The 26533-nt window shown below is 41.7% G+C and overlaps 1 protein-coding gene across 5 annotated transcripts; it reads right to left on the bottom strand.

Annotated features, from left to right (window-relative positions):
* On the bottom strand, positions 1–26533 carry BROX (BRO1 domain and CAAX motif containing). Of its 5 annotated transcripts, none has more exons than XM_034764643.1 (13): positions 26446–26533; positions 21852–21991; positions 20556–20662; positions 18457–18553; positions 17146–17241; positions 15713–15785; positions 15180–15285; positions 14557–14646; positions 13560–13645; positions 12257–12338; positions 6955–7105; positions 5431–5590; positions 1–4321 (listed from the first exon to the last, which is right to left on the bottom strand). In XM_034764643.1, the coding sequence occupies exons 2-13, from the start codon at positions 21950–21952 to the stop codon at positions 4235–4237; spliced, it is 1236 nt and encodes a 411-aa protein (XP_034620534.1). In that variant the 5' UTR covers positions 21953–21991; positions 26446–26533; the 3' UTR covers positions 1–4234. The 5 variants fall into 5 exon arrangements, with proteins under 5 accessions (XP_034620534.1, XP_034620529.1, XP_034620530.1 ...); XM_034764638.1 differs by lacking the exon at positions 26446–26533 and adding an exon at positions 26268–26439; XM_034764639.1 differs by lacking the exon at positions 26446–26533 and adding an exon at positions 24330–24474.

Below are 26533 nucleotides of genomic sequence, written 5' to 3'. Positions count from 1 at the left end.
TTGCATTAACAGTTTATTTTATACATACAGTGGACAATACATTTTAATTTTATGTTTTCCCATGAAATCTCACTAGTATCAGACTGCAGCAATCAGTACAACAGAAACAAAAATAAAGGAGTATTTACAAGCACATTCTACAGTACTGAAAATGAATGATTAGAGTTTCTAAAGTGCAAAGTTGGCTATACAATACTGTACATAAACAAGTGTCTGCTTTCTTTCTTAGACTATGCACAGGTATTGTATTGTCATGGTATATCAGCCAATTAGTCATACTAAATACATAAATGGACCAAATCCTGCACTTGGATGCACATACAGGACTCCAATAGAAGCCCATGAGAGATGGGCATGCACATTCAAGGACATGATTTAGTCCTTTGGATGTAAAGAGTGTTACGTGCTAAATGATTACATTTCTTATTAACCTAGTAACGTGGATCATGGAGTGAGACACACATCATATGTGTATTAATTGCATTTAGAATTATTTTTCTATAAAGGACATGTTTTGCTTTAATTATTAAGCTATTATGAGCCCTCGTGTTAAATATTTTAAAAGGACAAAAACACCAAGAGCCTGATGTTCAGCTAGTACTCTAGTGTCTGCCTTCTTTGTGGCTGCAAATTTTGCCTCCACTGTGAAGTGCAAGCACACGTATCAAGTCAGATATCAGACGTTTACATCAACTTTTTTTTCTGGGTGTAATTAAATGTAAAATTGCACCCTCAGACAGAGGTCATCACTAAACCACGTCCTCACTGTAAGAAGGGAGAGGCCTACTAATGCTGATGTTAATAAATATTAAAAAGTCACCTTATGAAATACATTATCTTTTAAAAAATTACTAAAGGAAACCTTAGCAGAAGGAAATTTATTATATACACATATATGTGCAGACTGACTGAAACCCCCCAATTAGGCTTTCTAAATGCTTAAGCAAATGAAATAGTTAACTCAAAGAATGGAGTGTCTGTATTTAAATACCTTAACAAAATCGCCCGCTTCATAAGAACTCAAAAGGGAATCACCCGTTACAGAATAGCATCCTCTACTTATTTTCAGACTAAAATGTCTATATTCCTTGCCAAGGTAGGTGAGCTAATATCTTTTATTGGACCAACTTCCGTTGGTGAGAGAGACAAGTTTTCAAGCTACACAGAGCTCTTCAGGCTGGTAAAGGTACTAAAAGTGTCACAGTATTTAGCTGTGACACTCTTACTTTCTGAAGAAGAGCTCTGTGTAAGCTCAAAAGCTTTGTCTCTCTCACCAATGGAAGTTGGTCCAATAAACGATATTACCTCACCCACCTTGTCCCATTATCCCGGGACCAACATGGCTATAACAATATTCCTTGCCCACAAGCAAAACTACTTGTATTTTAAAGCCTATGGTATGTAGTGAGTAAACAAAAGTAAATCTTGAGTAGCAACAAAGTTTAAGAGCACAAACTCATTCTTTTAATCAGTTTTTAAAGCTACTATCTTGTGGTTACTGAAAACAGCTACAGCCTGGGACCAGCACAAGGTTACAACCTGGCTTATGTAATGCCATTATTTAACACTTGAGTTGTACACAGCCAGCAAACATTTACAGTGAATTTAAATCAAACAGGTCACTTAGTTCCAGAAAGTAGGGGATAATACAATGCCAGTAAATATGCAAGTTCATAAAATAAGCTTTTGGAAGGTTTTTTGGGGAAGATCTGGTCAATGGTTACACCAAAACTACAGATTTGGATTTTAGGAAGAAATTTATATGCTACAGTACACACGTGGTCAAATGCACCAATGCAGGTGCTTGAACACACATGTGCAAGAAAATAAAAACAGTCAGGCGAATCTGTGCAATAGTCAGCAGCAGGGATTAAGAGAAAACTGTGTTTTATTAAATCTTAACTTTAATTAGAGAAGATAAAATTGTCAGTCAGTAGAAAAATGCCTCAGTACAGGTTATTAAGCATAAAAGAGTAAGAGAACATACTGCAAACTTAGGACTGGGAGCATGGAGCTACATCAGCTTCTTATCCTTTAGTAAAATGAAAGCCACGTAACTGCAAGGATAGAATATATTTTAAAAGAACAGGATTTTGTGGCAACAATACATACTTCCGACCTCCATTCTCCACCTTCAACTCCTTCACCACTACCAGTGTGGGAGATCCTAAAATGGCCCCTATAATTATTTAGGAGACCAGAATTTTCTCATCAGTAAATCAACACTTGGCGAAACCTTGGCCAAACATACTCAGTTCCCTTTCCTTCAAAATGTGGGATGCAACAAGAAAAAAGTGGAGAAGTTGTGAGAGAGAAATATCTATCCAGGTACTTTCAGCCCTGCCTCCTGACCCCCGCCCCAAAACATCTAAACACCTCAAATAGTTAAAAACATAAATGATCTTGTCTTTTACAACCTGTAAGAGAAATAGTTTGATTAGTTTATAGGGACGTGTGTATAGAACTGATTAGGAGAAAGGTAAATTGAAGAAACGAGTTTTGCATCTGATCTGTCCATAGTGGTTAGCACCACAATCATTCCTATCTCTTGTGGCAATGAGTTGCCTGGTCCAGTCCAGTTTCTGTGAAAGTTCGGTTTCCCAACTTCATAAATTGCCTCTTATTGGCCAACAGCTTCTTTGTTCCAGCTGTTGTGGAAAGTCACGATCTGCCGGGTAGCTACATCCAGTCCCACAGAAGATTCTGAATATCAAGACAGAGTCATTGAACTGGTCTCTGTACTGAATGGAGACAGCAGAGCACTGGAGCATACTTTCCTTGTAACCTGCGATGCTAACCACATGGGTTGCTGTGCTTATTATCAGCTGATGCTTTTTCAAGGTGTGTAGCTTTATTCTTAGGTGTAATGACTTGCAAAGCTCAAGCCTGGAAGACATACATACACACATGGATCACTGTGACTAGTTGTGTGCCAGACAATCTTCTGACCAGTTACAAATGAAAATAGATGTTTTTGTTGTCACAGTTCTATTGAACTCATTACTGCTGAATGCCCATAGGACACCAAGGCTGCAAACTAACTTGTCTGAGAGTGTAAGTCCTCAATAGTGGGGAAAATTATAGAAACAACAAGTTCTTCAGAGCACTTCCCTCTTCCAATCAGCCTCAGTCTTGCCTGGGGTCATTTTTTCCACAGCTGCTCTTTATCAAGGTGCTGTTTTCAGCTAGCAATTAAGGAAGCTGGGAGAAGATGCCATTTATGTTTGAGGTAAAGGAGATCTAGAGCTGGGTCTCCTTTGAGCTGAAATGCCAGCAATACTCATTGTCTTAGTTATATGAAGCCATTGACAGAGCAGGTATTACCCAGTTGAAAATACAGCACATTAATTACAGCTAAATGCATTCATCTGAGTTCTACGAAGCCACTGAATTTTAAGTACCCATAATTCACTCATTCTGGACCCTGCACAGTATTAAACTCTGAAAAAGTCTCCCATGCCACCACCAGACTCCCAGTTTGAGATTAAAAGGCTTCAAAGTAAGCAGATGGATAAAATAAAAAAGCTACAGAGGAAGCAGGTTACTATGAACTCGGGTATAGGGAAACCTGATTTAAAGTGAAGTAGAATGGAGTGTCCAGTTGTTTCAACTGAGTATAAACTGCATTCTGATTATGGAGAAATTCTGCTTCTGAAGAAGTATAGTGAAGCGACTTCACTATAGAAGTTTCCACATGAATAAAGCCCAGCTGAGAATTACTTTTCTCATTTATCAGAAACAGAATGGGAATGAGACAGGGTTTTAAGCCTTTGTGACAAACATGACTAAAAGATTGCTTCTGGCAAATTTCCATTTGTATCTTTTTTGTTCTGGGTACTTGACACTATAAGTAGCATGTAAGGAATTAAATCTCATGGAAAGAAACCATATCTTTAACTTTACCAGCCTTTCCTATGGTGGGAAATATTAACTTCAGTATGTTATTCTCAGTATAGAAGCTAACCTGAGAACCACCACCTAAACTTAAAACACTTTCTATAAGCATGTGGACATTTGAGCTCATTCTGAGGTCCCAACTAAAACAACAAAAAGCATGGCTATAAATAATTTCATTTATAAATCCAGCCACATTCTCAATGAAGAGACCTCTACTAAACATAAATCAGTAAATTAATCTTTAGGATTAAGAAGAATTAGAAAAGGGGATCTGAAATGAAAGCCCCAGAGTTCATTAAATACAACTTGTAGAAGGAATTCAAAGCACTTATGGTGTTTAAGAGATCTGGCATCCACTGTCTTTTTGAGGCTTTATATCTGGTTCTTTCAGAGGTTTCACTTCTTCCTCTGGTTTTGGCTTAGCCTGCAGACAAGAAAAGAGTTTGAAAAAGATGAATTAAAAGAATCATGGGTTCCACACAATGTTCATATTATAGGTTTCAGCAGCGAGGCCATGCAGAGTTTAGATATACTTGTCCACTAGTCTTCTCTATTCTGCCAGCTCAGGGCTTTCTGGCTTCTCTAACACAAAAATGTTAAATCTGCTGTATTTCAAGATGTCTTGAAATGGACAGCAGAGAATGGAATAAACTAAGTTCATCCAATTTAGATGCACCTGCTTTAGAAGTACAGCTGCAGTGAGTTTGAAGGCCATTGCCTTTTAACGACATGACCCTTAAATTCTATCTTAAAAAATGCAGACAGGCAGATTAATAATACTACCACCTAACTCCTATATTGCACTTTTCATTCAGAGACATCAAAGTGCTTTACAAAGAAGGTCAATGTCATTATATGAGCCAAAGACAACCAGGAAACAATGTGGCTTCTAGGCTCTGGACTAACAGAAGTTATTCAATGAGGAGAGAAGGTAGCTGGGAGCTTGGATTGTTGACCTATGACTGACTCACGGTGTGCCTTTTTTGAAGTGGGAATTCCACCATCTACCTCACAGGGGTGTGGCAAGCTTCAAATGAAGAGTACTATAAAAATGCAAAATAGTAAGGACTGGCGGAAAGGTATGTTAGATAGTTGGTACCATCCTGTCCTATGATGCTCTTTAGCAATACCTAGCAGATGCATTAACATTCTGTGCCCACATATACAATTTTTATTTATTTAATTACATTAGACTGTCCCATGGCATTAGCTCCTAAAGTACCTCAGTACCTCACCAACTTCACTGAATTTAACCTCAACACTCCTGAGGTGTCCCAGCATTATTCCAGATTTACTGATGGGGACACTATGGCACAGTGATTTGCCTAGTCACATAGTAGAACCAGGAATAGAACCAAGGTTTCCCCAATTCCCCTGCATAGAGCCTACACCTCAAGACCATCTGTATTTGCTCTATTGAGCAGGATATGGCAGAAGGCACTGGTGGAAAAGAAGAGTGCCAACTCTCTACTACGTGTGGGATAAAGCTGATGGGAGGGAGAGGAGGAAAAACGTTAAGTAAAATATTCTTACACTGTCATCCTTTGGCCTCTTGGTGAGATCAAATGCAGCAAGTGTTTCAGGGGTCCAGTGTGCATGCAAGGCAGGAAATTCAAAAAGGATGGGTTCTACCAGGCCATAGTTCGCCTTCAGCTCCAGCTGAGGAGCCTCAGGTGGCACTTTCTGAAAGTAACTAAGACAGAATTTAATATTTTAAAAACACAGTAAACAAAGATTTGCAGTTAGTTTGTTTTTCTTCACTTTTGGGAGTAATCTGGCCACTCCCAAAGGCACCACACTATTACTGCTGAAGTAGTCCCATTTTATTTAAGGGCCTTAATGCTGGTATTATGAAAAGGTGTTTAGTGCAGCAGGTTTCCGTGATGCTTCACAAGAACAGACAATTTCCTATTTGTGCTTCCTCCGATCTCATAGAACAGGAAGGGACCATTGGCTACCTTCGTCATTTCCATCTGATAATAGATTGGTTTTCTCCCCTTTGTTTTGGTGGAAGCAGAGATAAATGCTGTTGTTTCAATTTACAGATACTTAAAATAAAAATCCAGATTAGGGTTAGCAACGCTTTAGAAGAAAAGGGAAGAGGCAGATGCAACAATTTTCCTCAATCTCCCTGAAGTCAGATGCTTGGCATGTCAGCATGCACTGATGCTGGCAACACTGCAACCACCAGAGAGCCCTGCTAGGTCACAAAACCTGAAACACAGTATTTTTATATATATCTTTTGCAAAGTCACAGCACGCAATAGAAACTGCCACTTACCTTATGCTCAACACATATCGTGTTTATGCTCGAGCAGAGTTCTGTGACTATTTCTCTGTCATCAGTATGGCATGAACAACATCTCAGAGAACAGACCCTGGGCATCTGACTTTGGGTTTTGTTGTTTTTTTAAAGGGACATGCCATCAGACTTCTATGAATCTTTTTATATACTACTGTTACAAGTCAGAAATACAATTCATGTAACTGAAGTTGATTAGCAAAAAACATTTATCTATTTTTAGTTTACTGTGCTATTTGACAGTACTTGTGTTCTATGATTGGCAAGGGTATTCAGGGGCTGGTGTAGTTCTTGTAACTATTCTGAACTCACTAGATTCAAAGTTGATGTCCCTTCAAGAGTAAGTTTATAAATCAGTTAACTGAATGCCCTATTTACCATAGTTACTTGGGGCACTTGTCAATTAACAGGCCACACAGCTCAGGCAATATTACTGATTTACTTTAGAAAAGCCAGCAAAGGAAGTACAAATATAGGTTTTTATGTAGGTCCTACAAAAACAATGGCTAAGTTTAAGAAAGTCACAAGCAAAGACAAGATTCAAAATTTACTTGTATTACAGACACATGAAGAAAGTAGACACTCTTCCAGTTTCTTTAACACACTGAAGCAAATTCTTTATTAAGGGAAAAATTGTTCTTTGTAAAGTTTACAATCTAACCTTAAAAGTAATAATAAATGAAGGATAAAAAAAAAAAAAAAAAAAAACCCACATCTGTGTAAAGTAGTGTACCAAGTAAGGAATATATACTTACATGAATCCATTTTCTCTCTGGCATTTTTCTAGGGTATTCTTAACCAGACTTCCCAGTTTCCTAAAGAAGAGGTGGCCAGAGGGTTTGGCAGTAGTCCCAGGCCCTTTTGTTTCACCATATTCTTTGCATAATGCTTCAGCCTTGACAAAAACTTCACAAGAAAGCAATGTGAAAGTTACAATTGGCATAAAACTGCACTTCTCTCTTACTTTAATTGTAACAGACCCAGTAATCCCTCCAGGATTCTGATTAGATAAAGCTGAAGCAGCTGGTTTCAGGGTGACTCCTCCAACCATAGCCAAACATCGGTATAGTCAGTAAAAGAGGTAGACAACTTTTTGGGTGGGTAGGACAGAGAAGTATTCTTATTTGCAGAGACAAGTAGAAGTGGGACTGTAAAACAAGAACTGGAACTACATAGCCACGGAACTGAACATAGTCCTGAAATAATTCAGGGACAGACTAAGGGGAACACCACTGTGGGTGTCTGGTCTGATAATAAGCCAAGCACATTAAAGAAGCCTGAAATGTACAGTTGTGCCCTGAGGGACCAAGGGAAAATTCCAAAAAGGATGTTTTTCTATGACTCTTTTGTCTGCTTAGCCTGTCAGGGAGGAAGAAAGTGCTCTCTAGAAATGCAAGACTCACTTTAGTAAAGCTAATCCAAAGTGAAATTGCTCTCTCCAGTCATGGGAGCTTAGATAATGCCTTCATTTATATGACTGAGTATTAACTCAAATTTTTATAATATTACCATTAGTCCCTTGATACAAATATTTAAGATCATAGAATCATAGAAATGTAAGGCTGGAAGGGACCTTGGGAAGACATCAAATCCAGCTCCCTACGCTGTGGAAGGACTTAGTAAACCGAGACCATCCCTGACAGGTACTTGTCCAACCTGTTCTTAAAAACCTCCAGTGATGGGGATACCACAACCTCCCTTGGAAGCCTAGTTCAGAGCTGAACTACCCTTATAGTTAGAATTTTTTTCCTAATATCTAACCGAAGTCTGTCTTGATACAAATTAAGCCCATTACAGTTCTTGTCCTAGCTTCTGTGGACATGGAGAACAATTGCTCACAGTCCTCTTTAGAATAGTCAACATATTTGAAGACAATTATCAGATCCCCCCCGCCCTCAGCCTTCCTTTCTGAAGACTAAACCAGTTTAACCCTTCCTAAACCTTTTATCATTTTTGTTGCTTTCCTCTAGAGTCTCTCCAATTTGTTCCCATCTTTCCTTAAGTGTGGTGCCCAGAACTGGACACAGTACCAGTGCTGAGTAGAGCAGGATAATTACCTCCTGTGTCTTACAAAAGACACTCCTGTTAATTCACCCCAGAATGATATTAGTCTTTTTCACAGCTGCATCACACTGTGGACTCATATTCAAATTGTGATCCACTATGCCACCCCTCCTAAACGATCCTTTACAGCAGTACCATGACCTAGCCAGCTACTTCCCATGGTGTAACTGTGCATTTCCTTCCTAAGTAAAGTACTTTGCAATTGTCTTTGTTAAATTTCATCTTGTTGATTTCAGACCAATTCTCTACTTTGTCAAGGTAATTTCGAATTCTAATCCTGTCCTCCAAAATTCTAACTCCTCCCCCCAGTTTGATGTCATCTTCAAATTTTATATGTGGATTCTCCTCTCCATTGTCCAAGTCATTAATGAAAATATTAAATAGTACTAAACCCAGGCCTCGCCCCTGCAGGACCCCTCTAGATACACCCTCCCAGCTTGACAGCAAACCATTGATAACTACACTTTATGTATGGTCTTTCAGCCAGCTGTGCACCCACCTCATAGTAATGTCATCTAGACCACATTTCCCTACTTCCCTTATGAGATTGTCATGTGGGACTATGTCAGAAGCCTTACTAAAAATCAAGATATATCACATCTACTGCTTCCCCCGTCCATTAGGCCAGGAATCCTGCCAAAGAAGAAAATTAAGTTGGTTTGAAATGATTTGTTCTTTACAAATCTATGCTCGATATTTCTTATAATCCTCTTATCCTTCAGGTGCTTACAAACTGATTTGTTTAATAATTTGTTCCAGTATCTTCCCAGATATCTAAGTTTGGCTGACTGGTCTATAATTCCCTGGATCCTCTTTGTTCCCTTTTAAAGATAGGTATTATGTTTGCCCTTCTCCAGTCTCCTGGGACCTCAACTGTCCTCCATTCTGAGATTGCTTCAGCTAGTTCCTTAACGACCCTAAGATGAATTTTATCAGGCCCTGACAACTTGAATACATCTAACTCAGTGGTTCTCAACCTGTGGCCCATGGGCCGCTTGCAGCCCAATCGGCACACAGCTGCAGCCCATATGACATCCTCAGGGCCATATAGGTAGTATTGGATGCAGCCCACAATGGTAAATAGGTTGAGAACCACTGATCTAACTTATCTAAATGTTCTTTACCTTGTTCTTCCCCTATTTTGCTTTATGTTCCTTCCCCCTTGTTCTTAATATTAACTGTGTGAGGATCCGGTCACCATTAACCCTTTTAGTGAAGACTAAAGCAAAATAGGTATTAAACACCTCAGCCTTCTTGATGTCATCAGTTATTAGCTCTTTTTCCCCACCAAGTAGAGAACCTATACAGTAACTCCTCAGTTTTAGTCGTCCCGGTTAACGTTGTTTCGTTGTTACGTTGCTGATCAATTAGGGAACATGCTCATTTAAAGTTGTGCAATGCTCCACTCTTATATTGTTTGGTTGCCTGCTTTCTCCACAGCTGACAGCCTCCCTACGTGCCCCCCCCCCCCAGCGCCCCCCGCCCACTGGCAGACCCTGCGGATCAGCGCCTTCCCCCTTCTCTGCAAGCACCAAGGGCGGGTTGGGCGGGGGGGGGGCCTCAACCTTCAGCCCGCCCACTCCCCCCTTCCCTCAAACCCCCATCCTTGACCTGCCTCTTCTCCCCCCCACCTCCTCCCCCTTTACTTCCCACACTGCGTCCTCGCTCCTCCCCTCCCCTCTCTTCTAAATGCCGCAAGCCAGCTGATTGCCCTGGGCAGGAGGGGAGAGGGCAGGAGCAAGGACTCAGTGTGCAGGTTCCCCCTCCCTCCCCTGGCAGGAGGCAATCAACTGGCTTGCAGTGTTTGGGGGGGGGGGAAGGGGGGAGCAAGGACACGGCATGGGAAGTAAAGGGGGAGGAGTGGGGGGAGAAGAGGCAGGTCAAGGATGGGGGTTTGGGGGAAAGAGGGAGTGGGTGGGCTGAGGGTTGAGCCTCCCCTCCCCCCCGCCCCTGGTGCTTGCAGAGTAGGGGAAGCTGCCACTGCTGCGCAATGTGCTTCTCCTAGCCTACAGCACCTTCAGCCTCCTTGCCTGCCTCATCTCCAGTGCCAGTGGGCTATGCCTGTGTAGGGTAAGGCTGGGGCACCTCCCAACTATAGTATTGTATTGTATGTACAGTATGTTGGTAAACACACAGCACGTGCACACTACTCCCCCCCCCCCCCAGCGTAGTATTAAATTGCTTGTTTAAAAATTGTTTAAAATGTATAGAATGCCTTTTGTCTGGCAAAAAAAAAATTCCATGGAACCTAAACCCCCCCCCATTTACATTAATTCTTATGGGGAAATTGGATTCGCTTAACATCGTTTCACTTAAAGTCACATTTTTCAGGAACGTAACTACAACGTTAAGTACTTTCCTTCATCTTTCTCTTGCTCCTAATATATTTAAAAAACCTTTTCTTAATGCCTTTTATGTCCCTTGCTAGGTGTAACTCATTTTGTTCTTTCACCTTTCTGATTTTGTCCCTACATGCTTGTGCTATTCTTTTGTTACTCTTCCTTAGCAATTAATCCATGCTTCCACTTTTTGTGCGATTCCCTTATGATTTTCAGGTAATTAAAGAGCTCCTGATGGTGCCATCTTTAAGACACACTTTTTTAAAGCCTGCCAAAAGCTTCCATTTATCTGGTGTTTTTAGGCTAATGGGATAAAGTACATTATAATAAAATGGAATATTGCATTACCAGATGTAACAAGGAGTTGGACCCTGCTTCTGTTTCCCTTTCTTGGGCTTTCCAATAACTGCACCCAGACTGTCATGCAAGTCACACAACATCCCTTTTTGAGGTCAGGTTTATTAAAAGATCAGAATACAAATGTCGACTTAAAACAAGTCTTCCCAACACCAAAGTTCTTCAGACCTTTAATGGGTTCAGAGTTTGTTTCAAACCCAGGTCCTGCTGCCTGGCATTTCCTCAAGTCCCTTCCCTCTTAAGGCTTCTGCCCCCCAGTGCAGGTTGCTCCATCCAGGCCTTTTTACCTGGCTAGCATGGACAGTTCATTCCACAGTCCTTTGTGATCCTGGTCCTCTAAAGATCTCTTTCCTCTCTGGATCCCCTGACGGAGTCTTCCTGCAGATCTCTCTCCTTCCCCAAACTGACAGAACTCCCTCTCACAGGAACTCCAGTCTTTAACTGCATCTTATTAAGACATTCAATACCACCATGCACACTCAGTCTGCCCAGGCCAAAATGAGGGTGCAGAACCTGTAATATTAGGTAAGTCTGAACTAAAGAAAGTAAGTTTTCTACACCCAGATTTTTGAGTCAGAAATTCTAATACAAGTTTACAACACCATCAAGAAGAGAGCCACAGGTTCACAGAAGACAACATTAGCAGTAGGATCAAATAAGTGCAAAGAAATACAGTTAAACTGCTCTTGAACTCACTATAACCCAAGTACTGTACCTTTCAATATGGGTATTCATATCTCTACTTTATCCTTTATCGCAAGTAACTCATGTAATATTAAATAGACCCATTCGTTCTATCACCGGATCACAGCAGTTGGAACTGGAAGAGTTTTAGAATGTGGAAAACAAACTGTCTTTAGCCTCACTAAGCAACATCTAGCAGCCCAGCACTTGTAACACCTACAGGTTTAGTAAGAACGTGCCTAATTCTGCTTCAGTACAATGTGCAGCCAATCCACCAGGAACATGACTTACCACAGTGTTTATATCCTCCTCCCAAAATAGGGGTGTAGCAGATTAAATGGACATTGGTCTCCTTGTTGCGTATTTTCTTTGTATCACACATTTGTGGACTCTGGACTCACTAAGGACTCTAAAGGTCTTCTAGAGAGCTAGTATGCATTGATTGCCTACTCTAATACAACCTTGATAATGTGTTTGTTTGGCTTTAATACAAATATTTTGATATTTTGTGAGCTACTGTGAAGTATGAAAACTAAAGATTTTTAAATATTCTCTAAACAGTACAACAGCAGATGTTCCATGAGGGATTTGAGAATGTGGAAACCATACTTACATTTTTCTGATTCCTGCAGAGATCTGATTGCTTCTCCACATTTATCACTGGCCAGCAGAGTTTGACCATGGTAGCAGTATGACTGATGAGAGAGAATGATATAGGCACAGGCATCAATCGCACATTTCCTGTCAACCCATCAGTTTTGCTATATTTCCTCCTCACTGGATAGGGATCGTGTACAGCTGAACACAATCCAAAATGGCAAGATGTGCATCTCTCTGAGGCTGCTGTCAGTTGCACAGTCAACCAGCAGGGGGTCTAGGGAAGTAACAGGAAGCAGCACTAACTGGTGCACAAGTCCCTTCAGCAGGGAAGAAACCCAGCTGTTTTCATGGTGAGACTCAGGGACCATGAGTGTTTGGGTTTTTTAAATATATGAAAAAACTTCACTCAATTCAGAAAGGCAACAAACATTCCAGCTTTTCTGAATTGTTATGGCAAGGTCTAAGTGGGACTTCACCACACTCCCATTTTCTCCCTTTCATAAGACTATTTGGGGCTCTTATGCTCAAATAGGGTTCCTATTGAAGTGCAATATCAAATGCTCCCTTTCATTTATAAAAGCCCACTCCACTTAGATTAGGCCCAATATAAATATTTTCAAGATGCAACATATATATTCCCTGCTGTACTGTGAAACCAAATCCGACAGCATTACCTTATTCCATCATTGTCCATATTACAAGAATCACAAACAGATGGTCTTAACAAATAGCACAAATCAAACTCAGCCCAGCCTTAATTTTCTCACCATTCATGAGATAAACAGCCTCTGGCTACAGACCCAAACTAAGAGAAAGTCCAAGTATTTTTCTTTTTAAAACTAAAATATGGTCTGACCACAAGCAGCAACTAATTACAGAGCTGCTGATCGTTGATGGAGAATGTTATGCCAGGAGATCCACCAGGCTCTAGCAGAACACGCATCCCACAAGAAGGCTTGGGGGTGGCAACTGATATTATCAGGTCTTATCTCATCCATAAATTCAGAGATGTGATCAACTCTGAATTACACCTGGAAGTAGATTGGGAATCAGTGCAGAGAATAGAGCACAAGTATTAAATGCTCAAACTGACCTGCCCCACCTGTGGAGGTGAGTAACTACAATAAATTCTACAGGACACAAATTGCATCTTATTCTAGAACCGCGTATTTTTAAGTACTACAGGGACTGCAATATCTCATTTTGTTATGTGGTGACAAGGACAAATGATAATTGACTCCCATTCCCCATCTAACTCCTAGATAACCTTTAGAAACCCCTTTTAAGTGTTCACAGATTGGTTACAGAGTACTCACATAAGCCATATAGAAACATGCCTTCAACTGTAAGTACTTTCTCCATTTAATAGTGTACGCTGGATCCAAACTGGATAACATTTGATCTAGAATTACATAAACAATTTTTTTTTCTAAATCATTAAAAAAAAAAAACATTCAAAGCAGCACTCTGGTCTAGTTAAGTGTATCCATAGATCCTAAGTATTAAATAGCTATAATCTCAATGAAGTGCACCAATTTTACCTGCAGCTGCAAAGAAACTTAAGCTGCATGAAAGCATCAATACAAAAACAACTAAAAAACCCAATTTTTAATAAAAATCTGGGAATTCTTTTGTTTGCTAAACAAACATGTAATTTCATTGCTAAACAAAGACTAGGAATTCCCAGATTCAAAAGTTTCAGTTTCTGTTTGAGATAGCTAAGGCAAAAGAATAAAGCTTTAGGTTGAAGCTTTTCTCTATTTCCTTTAATTAAACTTAAACAGACCATATTACTGCAAAACTATTATATAACTTTTAAATATTTTTCAGTAATTTTCATTAGTATATTCTAATACTAATTTTATTTTTCCCAATTTAAACCAGTATTTACCAGTGCCCTATCAGAAACTAATTTTTCCTCAGAAATAGTCAGTCCTGCCCTGAGGAGCTGCTGTTGAACATCTCAAAACAATCCTTTAACCTCCATCCACCCCCTTGTCTACTAACTTACTATCCCAGCTAGCTGACGAACAGAACCAGAACAAAATCACTCACAGAGCTAGTAGGACACTGCCTCTAGACCCACCCACTAAAAATCTGTTATATTGAGAATTGACACTTGATGATTGTCCGTTAGAACATGATTTCAAATTACTGACTGGAAGCACAGACATGCTGTTAACGCTGTCCACAGAGAAACTGCAGCAGGGTTACCGCTCTTGATTGCAATGTTAGTGGTTGGTTTGTTTGTTTTTCTGCAAGACATGCAAACTAAATCACTAAGGACTCAAATAACATTGTAATTTAACTTACCAGCTTTTTGGTAGAAATTGGCTGTTTCATAGGCTAGAGCAGCTATCAGACCAGGATTGTGTTTCAGCTCAATAGCTCGGGCAATTGTCACTAAAACCATTAATAAAATGTAATTGCAGACAGTCACATCAAACCTAATTAGGGATTTAGCAGTTTGAATACTTGAGTTCTATTAGCATAGAAATAACGGTGTGCTCTGACAATTGATGCAAGCCTTATAGACAAAATTAAGGCATAATTACTATCGGAATAGAATAGCTCGAAATGAGTACAAAAGAAAACTTGACAAAATGGGCAATGGTACGCTGCAGTGAGATTAGTTTTCAATTTTTTTATTTCAAAATATTTGGACCTTTAGTTTATTAGACATTTTCATATTGTATTAAGCAAGGGTGCCTGAGAAGTGTGGAAACGAGAATCTCCTAGAGAATGTCTCTAAAACTGATCAACAAATATTTGTTATGTTTTATTGCCATTTGTTTAACAAAAGTGAAGAGTTTGATTCTGGTTACGCAATTAACCCCAAACCACAGTACTTTGGGAGAACACTGGCTGTCACTATCCAGGAGACATGATGAACCACAAAAGAAATCCACAGATAAATACCCCCATTATTTTTTTACCTTCTTGAGCTTCAGCTTGGCACTGGATGATGTAGGAGTCTATAAGTCGAGCTTCTAAATCCCTTCCCTTTTCTACAGGTGTAATCAGTTTGGGGATATGGCTGTCCTAAGGGTAGAGAGACAGTCAGTTTCAAGGTTAGTTCAAATCTAAGACACCACTACTAAATGTCAGGGTTTTTTCCAAGATACATTTTCTATTACTAAATGGATACAAATTACAAGTGAAGGAGTCAAGGTGATGGCTGGCCATGTCAATATAATACACTATTGCCATTGCCTTTCTACCTTGATTAACGGCCAGCCATAGCAACTGACTAGTAGCGTGACTCATTGATGGTACATTATTTTCCACAGCATTCAAAAGCTCCACTATGACTGCATAAATCCTCTGCATATGAACCAAAAAAGTCTCTTAAAAGTCTTTTGTAATGCACTGACAATTCACTGAGTGTTGTACAGGACAAGGAGTAGACAAAGTCTATGTACAGAGAAACTTACAACTTAAGAAATAGGAATAAAGGTATGTTTTCTACCTTCAAATGTTTAAAAATCCCAGCTGCTATCTTCAAGCTTCTGTGAACATCTTTTGCTTCATCTTCTGTTATACTGAAAGATTGTTAATGAAATATGTAATTCTGCATTCAAGTTAATATTACACAGCTGAGTTATGTACCAGCTCATAATCTTACAAAACTGACTACTCATACATTGGTTAATCGCCTTATATCTAAAAGCCCAAAGACCTGGGATTTTGTCCATACATTACTCTTTTAAAGTAGTTCTACTTGTTCACCATTCTTAGTTTTATTGCCTGAGCTTTATCAGCATTGCCTGGCTGTACTTTTTCCTCAGCAAAATGCTACTTATGAGGACACTGTAGTGGCTGTGTTTATATCTGCATTTAAACCAGAATTACAATCCCTCTATTTCACACTTAAATTTCAAAACTAAATCCAGTCATTAAACACGCTCATTGTAGGAGAACTGAATTTTCTATATTTTCAGTCCAATATTTAATAGTTTGCATTGAAAACGCTAAGATTTCCCTTCACACACATTAATGTTTTTCAGGCTTCTCCAAGTGAAGAGCCACAGTAACTAGAAACTTCCCACACACATTCATTTAGAGAATGTCTCAGCCAGGGACGGCTCCAGGCACCAATGCAGCAAGCGCGTGCCTGGGGCAGCAAGCCGCGGGGGGCGGCGTGCCGGCCGCCGTGAGGGCAGCAGTCAGGCAGCCTTCGGTGGCATGCCTGCGGGAGGTCCACCGGTCCTGCGGCTTCGGCGGCAATTCGGTGGTAGGTACGCATGTGATCGGCAGATCACCCGCAGAAATGCCGCCGAATCTGTGAGACCAGCGGACTGAAGGCTGCCTGACTGCCGTGCTTGGGGTGGCAAAAAAAATAAAGCCGCCCCTGGTCTCAGTCAGGCTACTTTTCAATCTTGAGTTGCAAAAAGTTATTTCCTTTGTTTGCTGTAACTTATTTTACCTCTGTAAAGAAAAGCCAATAAATTGTCAAGTTCTGCCAGTTAATTTGTTCATCGATGCTGCTAGCCGAATTCCCTTATGTTCAGCTCTGCCCAGTCAACAGACCTTGGGGAGCCAGGGAGGCAGATGTGGCAGCAAGAGCTGTTGGAGGAGCTATGCGAGCATGGGGGAAACTACCCTCCACGCCAATGTGACACTTATCTATGCAGAAATAAAATATTCTAGATTTCAGTGGCGAATAGGTTTATAAAAATATGTTAGATCTAGGTATGGCTGAAGTTTAAATTGTACATTGGAGTGTGCTGTAGAGAAATTTGGTGTGTGCATTGTGGTTGGTTACATTTTGCAAGTGCAAGGAAGTTTCTTGGGGAAGCAAGGAGCCAGAGTGCATCTGAATGTTGTCTGCTTTAACTTAGGATTTCCTTTTTGTTGGGATATTATTGCAATAGAGTTGCTAAAGGAGGAAAAAACACTTACTCTTCTTTCCCGGCCAGTCTCGATGCATATTTTGTGTACCAGAGAGCCACGTTAAATCCCATGGAAACCAGTTCGAACACAGCATCCTGCTGGGCACTAAAAACGAACAAATATATATATTTAAAAAAAAGGAAAACAAGCAATTCCATGCTTTCCAATTTGTTTAGACAAGTTCTCTAATTTGTACTTCTGCAACATAACAAATGGCAGCTACCTGCATAAAGTAGGATTGGTTTTCATTTAAAATGTCAGAAACTTCCAATTTATAGCTTTTCTATTTCTTGGATTTTCTAATAATGATTTAATCTTTTGCTTATCCCCCAAGAAGTCAGGTGAACAAATCTCACAGGGTGTTCAAATATGTGCCTTTCACATGGATTTTTTCTGGAGTTGGGAAGAGAGTTTAGTAGAATTTTTATATTAACAGGGTAACATACTTTATTGAGCTTTCAGTGAGGTTAACATTTCTCTTTCATTTATTTTTAAAATGCTTGTTTTGTGGAAAACCTAGATCTGGGATAACTACTTTAAATAAACAAAAGATGTAGTCTTAGACCTGTTAACTTGGCAGCTATTTTGAAGCGCTTTCTACAGCATGCAGTTACTAACTACAAATAAGAGACCAGAATGTAAGAATAGAAAGTTGCATAGATGTTAAAATGCTCTTATGATAAGTTCATCCCACTTAAAGGATAACTTATTCAGCTTGGTGCAAGGATGTGGCAATAGGAAAACACAGAAAAAACATCTTCCTATTAAAGTCTCTGTTTACGATTTATCTACAACACCCAAAAGAGTGCTATATGCTTCAGAAGACAAGGAGAGAGAAAGACCCTGACCGGAACAGTTTTGTCTACATTTCAGGTGAGACACAACAGGGGAGGGAGGATATCACCAGAAAGTAAGACTTAATTTCAGATTTCCAGCACCAGAAACCACTACAATTATATACATTCTAATTCTTATTTTATACTATTAATTGTGTATGGTTATTTCCCATTTTGCACTATAATAGTTATTCTGTCTTCAGTTGTAAATAGAGGTTGTAGAAAGCCCCAACAGACTGGATCCACCATTTCAATGTAGTGTCTTAACCTCAAATAAATGAAAGAGAGGCACTTTGGCATCTCCAGAACAACACTGTAATAGCTATAAAGCAGAAGAGCAAGGCAATTATTAGAACACTAATGTAATCAGCCTCTTGGAAACTACTTAATGATCAGCATTGTGCAACATTTGCTATAGTGGCAGATCTATACTATAATCTGAAGAACCTGGTCACAGACATTGCAGACTCCATAGAACATATACCTTGGAACTTGTCCTTGTAATGTGTCTGTCCACTTAAAATTCTGAATATATCGCAACTTGCAGTCTTGAGAAGAGTTATCCAGTGAGACTATAAAGCCTGTCCAAAAAAAAAAAAAAACAATCAAAAAAAACAAAACACTCCAACAGGCAATTTAAACATTAGAAGGCAGCAATGTAAAGATGCAAGTAGAGATGTAGGCAGGTGGAACAGCAAAAAGTCTCTCAGGCCATTCATGTTACTCCTTAAAGTTTTTGTTCTTCAGAATGTTCAGAGAACAAGATTTACAACAGACAAGATCAACTGGTCTTATCAGACACTCCCTGCTCAGACAAACTTTTGCCTCAGCCCTGTGAGCCTCTGCTGAAGATTTCACTGTTGCAAAGCATGATTCGGCCCCAGCTCCTGGTGTAAATGGACTGCTGGTAGTTTAAACACCTTGTCATCTAACTATACTCAGGAGAGGTCCAATCAACATGGTGCTTGAAAGAGTCATCATCTACAGTAGGGTTAATACTGGTAGGAAATATTTGAAAAATGTATTTGACGCAGAAAAGGTTTTAGGCCTCGTCTTCACTGCGGTGTTAGCTCAATTTATAATTTGAATTTTGCCCCAACCTGATTCCTGTCCACATACACAAATCTCTTAGACGGTACTTTAAGCTTGAGTTAGTTGGCCTGTCAGGGGAGTGGTTGAAGCTTCAGTACTGCCAACACTTGTTCACATTAGTAATGTAGTGGGGAAGCAACAACTCAGATGCGAACCCAATCACTCTAGGTAGCTTGAGTGTTGTTTTCACGCTCACTCAGGGTAGGCTAACTTGAGTGGAATAAACCAAGTGAACTAACTCAAACGAACTGTGAAGACAAGCCCCAGTGAATGGGTATGGATTCCTCTTTATTGAAGGCATCCTCCTCCTCCTCCACCTGTCTTCTCTGCAACAGCTCGGACAGTACCCTCTCCTCTATCCGGGGAACCTGATTTGTCTGCAGTCTCAAGACCCTTGTGTGACACAGAGGAATATTTATTATAGATAATATTTTTTTAAAAATGAGTGATTAAACACACGGGGGGGTTTAAGGCTGATAGAGAGAATCAGCAATTGTCATTTAAGCCAAAGTTAACTTGATTTGAAAGATTCACACATCAGGCTGGGACACAGAAGGCTATAAGCATACTAATGAATCATCACGACAGACAGCAAATCATTGTCTGTGGAAAAGGCAAGCTATTATATATGTAATTTCAAATCTGTTTCAAATCAATGTAGGAAAGAACTGAATGGAGGTGGACAAGGAAGCAGAGGTTCATATAATATTGAATAAACTTATAAGGTACAATAGAGCTGGAAGGGGGGCAGATTTCAAATGAAGACAGCTGCAAAAAAAAGGTAATTGTCCATAGGCCAATCTAGCCTAGAAATCCATAAGTAACGTGTTTCATTTAAGCTCAGCTCTGCCCATTGCACAGAATTCAAGGCTGTTACTTGATTGGCCTGCAGAGCAATTTGGACACAGGGAAAATCCTGACTCAGAGTGGGTTACTGAGATCTTGGCATGCTGAGGGGCGAGAAAGAGCCTGAGGAAGCATGACAGACATCTGAGCCATAAAATGTAAGTGAATATCTACTGAAAACTCAGATACCAAAGTGATGAAAGCCATATCAGCACCTGGATAACTGTAGTTGCAAGACTGCTTTATTTAGCTAAACTATTACCTAATGTTAGACCTGAGACTATTTTACACTTTTGATTTGGTATCCTCTCCATTCTGAGAGAAGTCATAGACCTGTTTTTAGGAGTAACGCAGTCTATTCTCAGAGACAAGGAAAATCAACTTCTCTCCTCCCCAGAAAGCAGAAGGTGGCTGAGAAACACTTGGTTAAAAGGCAGAGAGCAAAGGACTGTCCATGCTCTGAGTACTGCCAGGATGCTGACTGAGGCTTCTAAGGCTATAATGGGTGACAGGAACAGGAGACACCGTATTTCCTGGTGACCAGATAATGCCCCTACATAAATTGGTATAACAAATTATTATGAGTTTTATTAAACCTAAGATTATTATACAAAACCTTTTATTTGCAGCTTGCAAAGTTCTTACCTTGCAAGAGTGAAAAGTACAAATCAGTTGCATTCTTCATCATTTCTGGATTACAACTCAAGTCAGTAAACAGTTCCAAGAGTCGTAGCCTGGATGATCTTAAGTCACTGTGTTTTTAAAAAAAAAAAAAAAAAATTATACAAAAGGTGATCCTTTTATACACCCTCACACTATTTCTTATCCTTCTAGCTAACTGCAGTATCAATTTAATATCTGAGATAACCACTGGAAAAAAGACATATCAAACACTTCTCAGGGAGGGATCAGATTTAACAAGTCTTTTAATCTCTTCTAGGACCCAACATTCACTTCAGCATTGGTATTTTCAGTTTAAAGTATGGCTCATTTTGGACACATTATATGTAGTAGTTATCAATGTCAGTAAATGAACAATTTTAACTGCTTTTTAACCCAACTAACAGAAATATTTGTTATCCACCCAAAACTTGAGAGGTAGATCACTGCATCAGTGGTGCACTACTAGAGTACATTATAATTAGAAGAAAATCCGTAATAGCGTGTTCCAATAGTAACTTTTTATAATTGCGTTTATGCAATGATCTCAAATTACATCACTGACATGAATTAAGCCTCACAATACACATGAAATAGAACAGTGTTGTACTCATTTCAGATCCATAAATGGAGGCAAAGAAGGTAAGTATCTTGCTGTGTGGCCTTGGGCAAGTATGTGACAGAAGTTAAGGATAAAACCCAGGAGCCCTGACTCGAAGTCTCTTAATCAAAGATATATGCACACACTGTGTAATTGATTCTCATGCTTTTGTACACAAAGCCATGTGTTTGTATACTAGAATGCATAGGAATTGCTGTTCATCCTCTCCAGAGAAGTTAACAAGGCGGGAGCAAAATCAGCATTGGGATTTTACACTACGTGAATAGATGGAATTGTAATCATGTCTCTGTATTTATAAGCTTGACTAAAATGCTTTTTCAAAGCCACTCTTATCTCTACAATAGAACACTTTTGGTTTATTAATTTATGTACATTACTTATACTAATCCTTCCGCAATAGGATACACACACACAGCAAAAAAGTGATGGAACGTCTAGTCCTTTTAGCCTCTGTTTTGTTACAATAGGTTTTGCTATGTAGCATCAGATTTGTAAGATTAGATTAATCATTCTCTAGAACTGGACGCTGAAAATGCTATCAGTGCTTTATTGTCTCCCAGCCTACAAATCTCTAGTCTCTTCAAACCATACTAAAACGATGTCCATGGTACACCCTGAACACTGGAAAAGAAGTTAGTGTTAGTCTGAAACACACTTACTTGCAAATCTTTGTTGCAGCAGGACTGCTGGCTACCCCATAGAAATTGAATGTGACAGGAGCTGTAGCCTTTAAAGGGTTGCGATGAAACCAGTGGGTCATTTCTCTCAAGTACTGTTTGCAATTCTATGTATTGGAAACCTAAAGATTGGAAGAAAACAGTTACATGAGGGTAACTGGGGTGCTCCTCTTTCTCTAGTGCATTTGATGCTCCACTTGGGTCTATAAAGTGCATGTGAGCTACATTTTTCTTTTATGAAATGAATTTGCAAAGCTCTATAAGTAATTTTAAGGGGGTGGGGGGGGGGGGAAGAGACTTGTTGGAGATCCTAGACCTGTTACAGATATATTGATATGTACTTACGTACTTTTTGAAACTCTCAACTCACCACTGTAGGGCACTATTCTACAGCTCCTTTACAGGCTTAGCTCACACTGAAGAAACGGGAGATTGCACAGGAAGGCTCACAACAGCAAGCCCTTACTACACCTCTACCCCGCTATAACGCGGTCGTAGGGAGCCAAAAATCCCTACCGCATTATAGCTGAAACCCCGTTATATCGGGGTAGGGGCGGCAGGGCTCCGGTGGTGATTTAAAGAGCTCCGGGCTCCAGCCACTGCGGGGAGCCTGGGCCCTTTAAGTCGCCGGAAGAGCTCCAGGATAGGGGCAGCAGGGCTCCAGCGGTGATTTAAAGGGCCCAGGGCTCCCCACAGCAGCCGGAGCCCTGGACCCCTTAAAGCACCGCTGGAGCCCCGCTGCTACCTCGCTATATGCGAACCCGTGTTATATTGGATCGCATTATAGCGGGGTAGAGGTGTATAGTACAAGAGAAACTGTTTAAGGTGGTAGGCCATAAAGTTTTACTTGCCTTTCCTCTCATGCTTCCTCAGCACCAAGAGGTCTTCCACTCTTCACAATGACTTTCCCTTTAACAGAAGGCTGGATGCTCAACCACAAAGAATGCTCAACCACAATCAAGGCAGTTTGCCATCCGATTGGTGTTTACATACAGCAACATACTTTTAGGAGACATCAGTAGTTAGAAGTGCCTTTTTTCACCTATGTCTGGTAAGGCAACAGTTTGTCTGATGTGGCCTGTGGCACAATGATCCATGCCTTTTTGATATCCATACTTGATTATTCCAATGCCTGCTACTTGAACCTACATTTGGAGACTGGAAGACTGCCTTCCTATAGCATCAGCAGAAAAAGATTCTTCTGAAGACCGTCCTGACTTCTGGGTAGGGTGCATCACTGATTTAGAAAGCTCTTTTATGGAGAGGATCCTGACTACATGAGAGACCTTCTTTTCATTTTTCTATGTGTACAGTGCCTAGCACAGTGGCTCCTGGTCCATAACTAGGGCTCCTAAGCAATTCAGTAATACAAATAATAATAATCATTCCAACAGCCCTTAGAGTGAACTGTCCGGGGTCTAATAGAACAGAACATGCAGCACAGGCCCCTTGACATCAGAATTTGTTTCTTCCAGACAGTTCTAAAGTCAATTACTGTTTAGAGCCATGGTGTGTGGCTGTTCTATTTTTCCAGATCTTTCTGGAGTAGAGGTGGAGAGAGGCAAAAGAACAGATTGTGGGCCTAGATAATTAGTCAACTTTCTACTGGCGTGTGGAAGAGAGGAGAATCTTTCTGTGGACAGCAAATGCCTCATTGTATTTTTCCCTAAGGCATAATGCACCCAGTAACATTTGCTAGAGGGAAGATTTTAGAGGCTTCAAAATAAGATGAACTAGAGGAAGATATCAGACTATATCTAGAGAGCTCTCTTTCCTGTTCTGAACCTCGTCCTCAATATGGCAGCACATTGACAACCATGGTGATCATGATCAAGTGTCTGAACAAATTGTCACTTTAACAACGCTGGATAAAGCAATCTCTTGTTTGGGCATTACAAGGAAGCAGTTGGCCAAAGAAAGTGCTCAGAACAATTATGAATAATTATTTCTTTTTACAAGTATGTACGATCCCTGTACAATAATTCTTGTATTAGATTAAATATTCAGGGTCCCTGCTTAGCAGAGTAAAGAACTGGGACTAGTAACCTGGACAATTTTGAAGATCTTATAAATCTGCCAAGTCAAGAGCTGGGTGAGTCTGTCCTACACTTGGTAGCATCACTATCACGTATAATACACACACGAACACGGGAGCTACTGGGAGAGTTAGGGCGCCTCCTGCTCGTGCATCACCAGGTGCTTGGGGAACGCGAGGGGCTGCGGGCCGCCTGCCGCAGCTACAACAGTGGGGCGCAGCTTCGTCTAGACCCCGGAGACCCCGTCCCCCCATCTCTGGTCCCCAGCTTGGGAGCCAGGATTTAGCCCACCCAGCGAGCCAAGGCAGGAGGGCCGCACTTCACAGCGCCCTCAAAGGCCGAGAAACCCAGCGCGACCGCCAGGCCAAGCTCACAGCAACGGAGCCCCGTCCCGTGCCACCCACCCCCGGCCAGGCTCACTTACTAGCGGACAGGCCCGCACCACCCAGCCGCCACCTCGCTCTCTTACACTATGGGCGGGGGCTGCTGTTTACCACTGCGGACGAGCCTGCTGCTGATGCGGAAACCGCCCCTCTACCTACTGACGGACCAGCCTCAGCTCACAGCGGAACCGCTTCCGCCCTCACTGTCCCCAGATTCCCCCTCCAGGCAGCCCTGCTTCCGCCCGCATCGCTTGCGCCGGCGCAGTACGGAGCCCACACCAGTCCGTGCGCAAAATGGCCGCTGCCACGCAGGCACGGGTAGAAGACAGCCGATCTCATTGAGAGCCTGCTGGCTGCGGATGACCGGGTGCATTGATCCCTGCCAGCTGTCCTAGAGAACTGGTTCCCCCAAATCTCTGGCAACTAAGCGTGCAGACCTGCTTCTCCCGCACCCCAAGGAAGGTGGTGGAGTGGAGGCCGCTGCCCCCCCTCCCCCTCGGGCTCTAGATCTCTGTGGATCTGCTCATTCAGAGAGGTGGCGAGTGTCTGGCTGAAATATCCAGCCAGGCCCACCCTTCCCAAGGCTGCGTGTATCACACTCTGCCCACAGCCAGCCAGCCCGCTCGCCAGCCCATATCTCTCTCACACAAAATCTCAGCACCTTTGACAGGGCAAGTCGTGTCTTTCCTCCGCTACCCCACCCGCAGCCAGTGACATATGGAGCCAGCTCTATGCTGCAGGCGATGTAGAAGTTACAAACTGGTCCCTCCACTCGAGCCCCAGAGGATGCTGTTAGGAGACTGATTTGATGACAAGTTAAAGTCCTGACTTGAGCCTCCCATTACGGCTAATGCGCAGCCAGTCCGAAGGAAAAGCAAGCAGATCTCATTGTTTCCCCAAAACTGCTGCTCCCTTCAAACAGGATACACGTTATTAACGTAACCCCCATCAAATTCAGAAATCCTGCATCCACCCACATCCTTAACATCTATACAGGCACAATGTTCCGAGTTTTAGTCCCCGTGTAGGTGATATTTATACTCGGTTAGTACTCCCACCAGGTGTATGCGCCTGGAATGCTCCTCCTCCTCCTCCATACAGATGGCCTCCTATTATTACAATTGCACTAGTTCCAAGCAAGACTTGACAGTACAACACCTTCACCCAGACCAGCTAGTCTGAACCGTTCCCTCTCTAGCACGACAGAAAGGAAGCGCATAAAACACGGATCGATTGGTTCTCCTAGTCAGTCCCACCCTTCAGGGACCACTTAAGGGAAGACTCCTCAGCACATAGTGTTTGCTCCTCATGACATCCTGGGGGAGCAACTGTATCGGCCTATGGGGGCAGTCTGATTGAGACCTTTAACAACCAAAATATACATAGCAACAGAGAGCCCTGTGGCACCTTTAAGACTAACAGATGTATTGGAGCATAAGCTTTTGTGGGTGAATGCATCCGACGAAGTGGGCATTCACCCATGAAAGCTTATGCTCCAATACATCTGTTAGTCTTAAAGGTGCCACAGGACTCTCTGTTGCTCTTTACAGAACCAGACTAACACGGCTACCCCACCCCTCTGATACTAAAATATACATAGATCTGGGAAAGCCTAGTGGGTCTCCGAAATGCAGGCAGGGAAACACACCTGTCTCCAGAGAGGAGTCTAAACACAGCCTGAAAATAGACCCCTAGTGAGGAAAGGGGAGTGTGTGAAACCAGGGTTATTAAATACATTCCCCTGTAGCGTGGAAACAAAGGAAGATGAAAGGGAGAAAATGACAGCGAGGAGACTGGTTTCCTACTGCAAGGAGACTCGCCCTCTAATAGCAACGAACAGCCCCCTACTCACATACACAGGACACTTCCCCCCAACGCAACCCTTGCTCTGAGCAGCACTGGGAGCTGGGGTGGCTCGTTACTGCCTAAAGGCGCAGGCCAAGCCCAGCGAAGGCTGTGGGCAGGCACCGGCCGCTCACCTGGCACTGGGGAGTTCCCGCACAGGAACAGCTGGAGCAGCGCCGCTCAGAGGAACGCGGGGAGCCCCCAGCCAGGCGCAGGACGCTGCTACCAGCAACCAGACACCAAACTGGAGGCCCGGCCAGGACGAGCAGAGCTGCCTGCTGACCCCGTGACCTCCCGTCCCATGACACCCACCGAGGCGGAAGGATCCGCGCCGCCTTCCTGGAGCCGTGGGCTAGGGCGAGGTCGCTTCGCTAGCAACGGCCCCCGCCCGTTGGGGCCG

This window comes from Trachemys scripta, chromosome 3 (assembly GCF_013100865.1).
Source record: "Trachemys scripta elegans isolate TJP31775 chromosome 3, CAS_Tse_1.0, whole genome shotgun sequence".
Taxonomy (NCBI): Eukaryota; Metazoa; Chordata; order Testudines; family Emydidae; genus Trachemys; species Trachemys scripta.
This window is presented reverse-complemented; position numbering and strand designations above follow the sequence as displayed.